The sequence below is a fragment of the Octodon degus genome, unplaced genomic scaffold, assembly GCF_000260255.1.
Source record: "Octodon degus isolate 3935 unplaced genomic scaffold, OctDeg1.0 scaffold00005, whole genome shotgun sequence".
In the NCBI taxonomy this organism is placed as follows: Eukaryota; Metazoa; Chordata; class Mammalia; order Rodentia; family Octodontidae; genus Octodon; species Octodon degus.
In genome coordinates, this window is record NW_004524581.1 from 12,288,805 (window position 1) to 12,297,250 (window position 8,446).

An 8,446-nucleotide genomic window follows, 5' to 3' on the forward strand; every position below is an offset into this window, starting at 1 on the left:
ACAAATTTCATAAATCACAAATTGTTATTGGGAGCTAAATCAATGTGTGTGTGTGTGTGTGTGTGTGTGTGTGTGTGTGGTATTAGAGATCAAACCCAGGGCTCTCTACCACTTAGCTACCTCCCCAGCCCTTGTCAAAATTTTATTTTGTGACAATCTCACTAAGTTGTTCAAACTGGCCTTGAAATTGCCACCCTGTTACCTCAGCCTCTTGGTAGCTGGGGTTACCAGTATGGGCCATCATACCTGGCTGAATTCAATTTCTTGATATGCCAATTAATAACAAGCCTTTACATAAGATTAGAAAAAATACTTTTTTTAAAAAAGTATCTACAATGAATAATTCCTATTTGAACTGGTGGAATTAACAAAAGGAAGGAAAAGGATTTAATGATTTAGATCAGAGTCCAGCAGCGTTGTTCTACAGGGACACACAGCGAAATGCTTTTGGCTCTCTGGGCCGTGCAGCTTCTGTCACAGCTGTTCAGCTCTGCTGTGAAGGCACCATCACAGCGCAGACAAATCAGCACAACTGAAAACAAACGTGAGCACGGCTGCAATACCAGAAGCTGTCCAGGAACAGGCCACGAGACAGTTGGCCAGTCCCGAAGGGAGATAGAGAGTAGTGTGGCCCAAGTCCTCCTCAGGTCCCAGAATCACCGGGGGAAACACTCATAAAACACCAGTGCAGAGGCCAAATGTCCTTCCATGCTTTAGATGGTCTTCAGGTGAACTTAATCCGTACTCATGATGAGGACTATAATTTAGGGAGTGCCTGTCTGTCTCTGCTCCCCTAAGGTTGCAAGTGTCCCTAGCCTTTGCCAAGCACACTTCAGTTCTTAGCATGACTAAAGTGCCACTAGAACATCAATGGGGCACAGCCCTGGGGGACAAAGGCCACAAGTCCTGATTCCACCTGCCCCTCCTTTCTACTGGCCTTTGGCAAGGTAAGCCTCCACCCTGCTTGCTTGCTTTCCTCTTCTGAACGAGTGGGAATCACTATCATTGGTGGAATATAGAAGACCATTCTGGACTTCATCAAGCTCTGGGAAGCTTGTATTTGTAATTCCAGAGGCAAGGGTTGGACTTCCAATAAGTTAATTCCAATCTACCATTTCTAGTGAAATTCATGGAGAAAATAAAGACTCTAAGGCATAAGTCCAGCTAGAATAATAACTATTCTGAACAAAGGCCTCAACCCAGGGCCAAACCTGGGTTTTATTAATTCATGAAGAGGGGTGTGGCTTGGGGGCTGAGTGACTATGAGAGTGGCCGGAACTGTGAGAATGGTGGGAAGTGTATGTGTGCTGTGGGTTGGGCTAGGTAGGAGGCCTAAAATCACCTCTGCAGGAGAGAGGGAGAGAGAGAGAGAGAGAGAGAGAGAGAGAGAGAGAGAGAGAGAGATTCAGAAAAAGTAATCTGCACATCCCAGATTGGGGCAGTGACTAGTGTTTAGGGATCGGTGCTTCAGTTGTGATGTGTAGCCCATGCCCTGAGAAGTCATATCCTCTTCTGGTGAGGCTCATTCTCAGCCGACTGTGTGGCTTCACTCAGCCTAGCTTACACATGTTACTTGGGAGCTGTAGGTGGGGGCATCACTGACCTGTCACATTGCTTCAAAAACTACCCATCAGCACCTCGGCTGGATCCATTTGCGTTGCTTAAATCCAACTGAGAAGATAAAGAAATGTCCTAGCCAGTTCTGTACATAACAATACCGGAAGGTAGGGCCAAAGGCTCTTCGTTTAAGGAGAGCCATCCATAGTAGAACTCACCAGTTGGCTTCTGTTCTCTTTTAAGTGAAATGGAAACACGGGTGGTAATGGAATCCACGCATCTCTGCTCACATTTTTTAAAAAGTACACTTTATTAAATGTGAGGTGCTCACTGGCAACTGAGGAAACCAGGCCAAAGGAAAGTCACTGCCTCCCAAAGGGTTGGACTCCTGACAATTTCGCTTATGAGTATAATGATCAGTTCCAGGAAACACAGGGTTTGCTTGTAGTGTGGTCTTTATGCTAAGAATTGAATTTCCAGGTGAATGTGTCTTGGTTGAGAAGAACAGTGTTGGAGCGATGCTGGCTTCGCTCTCTCTGCGTCTCTCTGCGTCTCTCTCAAAGGACAGGACTCACTGTTTTCCTTCTGCTTTGTGTCACCCATACTGGTGGAAGAAAGGATGACATACATCTGCTCCGCTCCATCTCTGAGGCTCACCGCTGCGGATCTACCTCATCCTCATAATTCTTCTTTCTCCTCTTCTGCACAGATACAAGATGCCCGTTGACTGTTCATAAAGGGCCGGCAGCCCAAGGTCCATACAGTATTGAACACAGTGTCAGCCAGAGAATCACAGGCTACTTGAAAAAAGATGAAGGAATAGAAAGATTAACATAGAGAGCTTTCCCAGGTCATGCAATTGTGAAGAGGCAGCCTATCCCCAAGGACTATGCTACCCACAGGGAGTCATCTGATACAGAATTAAAGGGAAAAGCATACATTTAACAAACATTTTAGATAAACTCCTGCCCAGTCCAACTCAGTGGAATGTTCTTGGAGGTGCCCTTCTTATGTAGGATATCTGATTAAAATAATAGTGAGTTATCAGAATCTTGCTGTATGAACGCTATTTTACAGAGTGCTCCCTCAGGCAACATTGTTTATTATGTTTTCTGTCACTTTTCCTGTTCCAGAATGGGATGCACAGTTGTTTACTGACTGAGAAACATTTGTTTGTGTTGGATATGTTGGTCAGTCACTCTCGTAGGTGTCAGTGATACAGAGACAAAAGGTTTCATCCCCAAGGAGATAGGACGGTCGGGTCAACAGTTAGTTAGTACAAACCACAATGAACATGTACCCAAGGTGGTATGGAAGCCCACAAAAGGGTCCCTATCCCTTTGAGGGGTAAGAGTTATTAATTAGGGAAGGCATGTCAGAGAGACTACAGTATCTCATGTTGAAACTTCAAGAGTAATCAGGAAAATTAAGTACTGAGACAGGCGACTTGAAATTTTGGAAACATTACACCAAGCGAAAGAAGGCAGACACAAGTGTCGTACGTGATTCCACTGCAGGCAATCTAGAGAGCTAGGAAGTAGTTTGGTGGTTGCCAGGGGCTATGGACATGGGGTGATGAAGGACAGTTGCTAACAGAGACAGGATTTCTTTTGGAGGTAATGAAAATGGTCTGGAATTAGATCGTGGTGATGGGCGCTCAGCCCTGTGAATATACGAGAGACCACAGAATTGCACACTCTACATTTTATGACATGTGAATGAGGTATCAATAAGTTTGGCTTGTAGAAAAGATATTCAAAAGTTGACAAGCTGTTAGCTAAACAAAAATATAGGGAGTATTCAAGTTGATAAACTCAGAAAGGAAAGATAGCTATTGCTGCTAATCTTACAGAAATAAAAAGAATAATAAGGCAATGCCAAACAATAGACAATTTAAAGGAAATGGACAAATTTCTAGAAAGGGTTAAACTGCTGAAACTAACTAAAGAAGAAATAGAAAATGTGAATAGATTGCTATTGTATATAAATACAATAACTGACTCAAACTTTTAAATTAGGAATTAAAACCTTCCTCCAAAGAAACCTAACCCCACATGACTTCACTAGGGAATTTTACCAGATATTTAAAAAGAATTAACACCAGTCCTTTCCAAATTCACCCAAAAAGAAGAGCAATCAAACTACCTGCCAATTCATTTTTTTTTTTTTTTGGTGGAACCAGGGATTGAACTCAGGTCCTTGCGCTTTCCAGGGAAGCGCTTATTCCACTGAGCCATCTCCCCGGCCCCTAATTCATTATTATTATGATACCAAAACCAGACCAAGATAACACAAGAATAACAATCCTTAGAGCAGCATCTCTTATGAATATAGACGCAAAATCTTTAACCAAATACTAATAGACTGGGCCAGGGAGGTGGCTCAGTAGAATAAGCCCTTGTCTGGCAAATGCAAGGTCCTGAGTTTAATCCCCAATATCACAAACAAACAAACAAGCAAAAAACCCTAATAAACTGAATCTGATAACACAGAAAAAAAAATTATGCCATGACCAGGTAGGGTTTTTTTTAATAAAAAAGAAAATAAGTTTGGTTTAACATACTAAAATCAATTAATATAATAGAATTACTATTAATGTAATAAAGGACAAATACCACACGATACAGAAAAACATTTGCCAATAACAAATGGTCAAATGTTTGTTTCATGGTCAAACCACTCAAAAACTAGGAAGAGAAGAGTACTTCTACAACTTGATAAAGAGCCACAACTAACAATCATGCTTATTGCTTAAAGGATCAAAACTATAGAATTCTTAGAATTCAATAAAAAAGAACTTATAAAGGGACACAAAGGATTTGAATAGACATTTTTCCCAGGTGTTATGCAACGGCCAATAAAGATGTGCTCCACCTCACTAGTTGCTAGAGAGGTAGGTGCAAAGCCAAGCCACTGTGAGCTACTACTCCACACACAAATCAAAAGGGCAGATAATAATCCTTCTAGTGAGGGTATGAAGAAATTGGAACTTCCATACATTGCCAATGGCAATGTAAACTGACAGAGCTTTTTGAGAAACTAGTTTATCAACTTTTGAACAATTAAACATAACATTATCATATCACTCAGCAATTTCTCCTCTAGATACACACCCAAGAGAAGTGAAGACAGAGTCCCCCAGAAAAACATGTCCATACATATTTGTGGTAGCAGTAAAGATAGAAACAACCAACATAGCCATCAGCTGATGGCTGGATAAAGAGAGTACGTTCAAGCTGAACCGTGAACTGCCATTCAGTAATCAAAGGAATGAAATTCTGATACATCCTACAACAAGGATAAATGCTACTAGATGAAAGAAGTTACAGAAGAGCATGTTTTATGTGATTCTGTTTGCATCAAATGTCCAAAGTAGACAAATCTATGAGTGGAAAGAAGATCCATGTTTGAGGTAGAGGAGTTTAGGGAGGACTACATGGCCAGGAGAGTTCCTTTTGAGCTTCTAAAATTGATTGTGAGGTTGACTGCAAAACTGTGAACATATTCAACAAGACTTTCAATGTGTGGAGTGTGTCATATATGAACCACAAAACCAGTAAAGCTGTTTCAACAGTACCAACAGGTGAATGATCAGGGTATTCCAAGCAGAGGGCACTGTAGGGACAGAAAGGTTTGGGCCATTGAGCTCAGTGGTGTGCGATACAAGCTCAGGAAGGAAATCTAGCCAGAAAGGACCATGCTCATTGTTTTTAATCCTTAAAAATAAGACTGTAGGATGACTACAGATCACCAGATCCATAGGGCATAAAAATAGTGGATGTGGCACAGAGACCAGGCTATTTTTCATAAGCAGGCAAGTGGAGTATCAAAGAGATACTGAGGAGAAAGAATCTATAGAGGCAATAACTTGACCTGATCCTAGATTCAGCAGCAAGCTCCTTGTCACTCTCCAAGGGTAGAAGAGGGAATGATTCTCCCCTTACAGAGCCCAATCAATAATTCATGTATCCAAGTCCTCACGCATTCACTTTAGGACTATACTCTAGACATTGATCTATGAACCAGATTCAAGATCCCTCCGACTGCTGGCATTACCTCTCTGTGGCACAAGGCCAGCCCTTTGTAAGCCTGCATTCCATCTGTCTAAAATTATAAAAATGCTAGTACCTGGACATAATGCCCTGGCTTCAGAAGCTAAGAGATGAAAACACTTCCTGAGGTAAACTAGGAAAAAGAAATTATAGAGTCAGTGTGGTAACCGAGTAGCTAAGCAGCATTTAAAAATAATTATTCTGAGGTACAGAAACCTTTACACAAACAAAAACATTTTAAAAAATTCCTACCCTGACTAACAGCAAACTGAAAAAGGGGGCTTAGGCCAAAACAAGTGGTTCTCTATGGTATAACTCCTAGTATGGAAATTATTTAACAGTGGAATGACTAATGCAAGCCAGTTGGGCAAATCTTGCTCCTGTTGTATAGATTTTTATTTCTTTGGGAAGGCTTAGTGCAGTTCCTTCCAGAGGAGCAGAGCCAGAAGCCTGTGGGCAGGACAGCAAGAACTTTCCTGAAGGAGTGGCCAGGGCTTCCTCAGCCCTTCCCGCCCCGTCACTGCATTCCTGGGAGCAGCTCCCTGTGCTCCAAGCATCTCCTTGAGCACAGGACTCTGGTTACTCTCTGTGAAAACAGAACCTGACTCTGTGCCCAGTAAATGTCCTTATGAGACCTACCTTCCACATTGGAGACGAAGCCCAGGCTCCGCTTAAGGTCTGAGCAGATGGAGTGGAGGCACCATCGGAATTTCGCATCACAGCGATACTTGTTGGCCCCACATGTGTCGTAGCAAACGTCTAGCTGGTTGCAACACTTGGTCATTGCTGGAATGCCCAGGTCCATCTGCAAAAGGGAGGGAGAGAAAAAGAAGGAGGAAAATACCACACTTAGACCAAGGATGACTTCAGGCAGCTCTACCTACCTTGGCATGACCTAGCCAGTCCTCAGATGCCTGTTATGTGTTCACTTCAATTCAAAAATGACAGGGGCTTGGTAAGATAAAGCAAGTCACAGAGTGCTAAGTTTTACTGTTACTTAATTGCTAATTAATAAATTACTAGTTTTGTAACACTAGTGGAAAATAGAGACCAGAAGGGAGGACAAGAGGCCAGTGCTGTGGGACTACAGACTCAATTAAAACTTAGATTAATATTTCCCTCTGAGATTTTGTTTGAAAAAACAATTCCAAGGCTAAAAGCCATTTTTAAAAAAATCAGCCTTGGTTGAGCAAAAGATGGCTGGAAAATCTCAGGAACTCATTCCATCATACAGCACCGTTTGCAAGGTGTCTGATGTAGATTAGGAGGCAGAAAGGGATGAGAACACACAGTTCCTGACTACAAGGGGACCATGACCAACCATACCACACCATACACACACACACACACACATGCACACACACACACACACACACACACACACACATCTGCTAAGCATTCTACAAACAGCTATAAGTGTTGTGGGGGAGGAAGCCTGAGTAACTAAGAGAATAGTATATCACCTCTCAACCTACAAGACACGGTTTTTAAAGAAGCCTTTGAAAAAAGACCAATAGAGGTTTATGAGAGGTGAGGATCAACTTAGGATACAGAGACAGAGAAAGGGCATGAGCGGGTCATGTGAGTGAGCTTGTTTAGTGTTTCAAAGGTCTTCGCAGGAGCCGCCTGTGCATGTGCACATGTGCGTGCATTGGTGCATACACAGAAGACTGAGATGGGGAGCAGCTCAGCCATAGGGCATTTCCGAGCATGCACGGGGGCCCTGGGTTGGCTCTCCAGCCCTACAAAACAAAACAAAGCTTTTTAATTAGGGAGAAAGGCAAGATCATGGCCTTGACCTCCAAGTAAGTAGTTAAATTTGATAAGGAATCTAGGGCAAGGCGGAGCCGTGATCAAGCAGAGTAATCACTGTGTGGTCTATAAAACAGACTGGGGCAGGATGCGTATAAGTGTGGGCATGCAGCTTGGGGTCTCTGCTGCTTTCCTGATAACATAAACTTGGCCTTGGGTAAAGCTGTCCGAATCTGGCACCATGGTATAGGGAGAACTGGCAGATCTTTTCCACCTTTAAGTACTCTTATTGGCACTTTTATTCCAAGGCTACCAAAAGCAGAATGAGGACTCTGGTGTTTTAAAATGCCCCTTTAAGGGATAATAATCTATTCTCATTAGATGAGGTACAGGTCCGGGTGCTATAATTCTGAATAAATGCCCATTTGCCCATTGTCTGAGACCTGAAATGGACAGTCTCGCCTGTCCCCAAAACTAAAACATACATCGCAACAGAAACAAATGTGAATTACATAGGTGTAGCAATCATTCAATTTGATTCTAGATATCCTTGAACTACTTCTTAAATAACATAATGCACAGCGCTTCCATAGTGATTACATTGATAGCCAAAATGTGTGGTTTCTCTAATATAATATTTATTTAGAAGGATTTCTTCCTCTGCGTCTGTATAGTTACTAATGGTTGTGGACCAGGTTGGACACCCAAGTTATGCAAAGCATGGGGTACCACATCAAAAGTGGCACCTTCCTCCAAGATATTCTAGATGTATATTTGTTAAGAAAAGTATCCAGACAAGGGCAGTCAGTTCTACTCTGAACATAGTTTGTTAAAATGTATTTCTGACAGATGGAAGAACAATGTCTTGAGAAAAAAGGGCTCTTTTTCTAATTTGCTTGAAAATGCTATATAAGTGAGCAACATTTTAGAGGAATACACATTATATGACTTAGATAATTATGTCAAAGTAAAATCTTTGCATCATCAGAAAAATAAAGTTTAGCTGAGCTGTAAAAGGCTTAAGTCAACAACTTCTGAGTATAGAATTCTTTATCCTATTTTTAAAATATAATCTAATTTTTAAA

General features: G+C 41.8%; 1 protein-coding gene across 3 annotated transcripts in view; it reads right to left on the bottom strand.

Annotated features, from left to right (window-relative positions):
* Positions 1-1,410: 1,410 nt before the first annotated feature.
* The window catches only part of Pla2g12b (phospholipase A2 group XIIB), a 22,851-nt gene continuing 15,815 nt past the window's right edge, over positions 1,411-8,446 (bottom strand). The window contains exons 3-4 of one of the 3 annotated variants that reach the window (XM_023722545.1): positions 6,249-6,414; positions 1,411-2,357 (exon numbers count right to left, since the gene is read on the bottom strand). In XM_023722545.1, the coding sequence (XP_023578313.1) occupies positions 2,236-2,357; positions 6,249-6,414 (288 nt within the window). In that variant the 3' untranslated portion in view covers positions 1,411-2,235. The remainder of the gene's footprint in view (positions 2,358-6,248; positions 6,415-8,446) is intronic. The other 2 variants (XM_004623994.2, XM_004623993.3) reach the window with 2 other exon arrangements.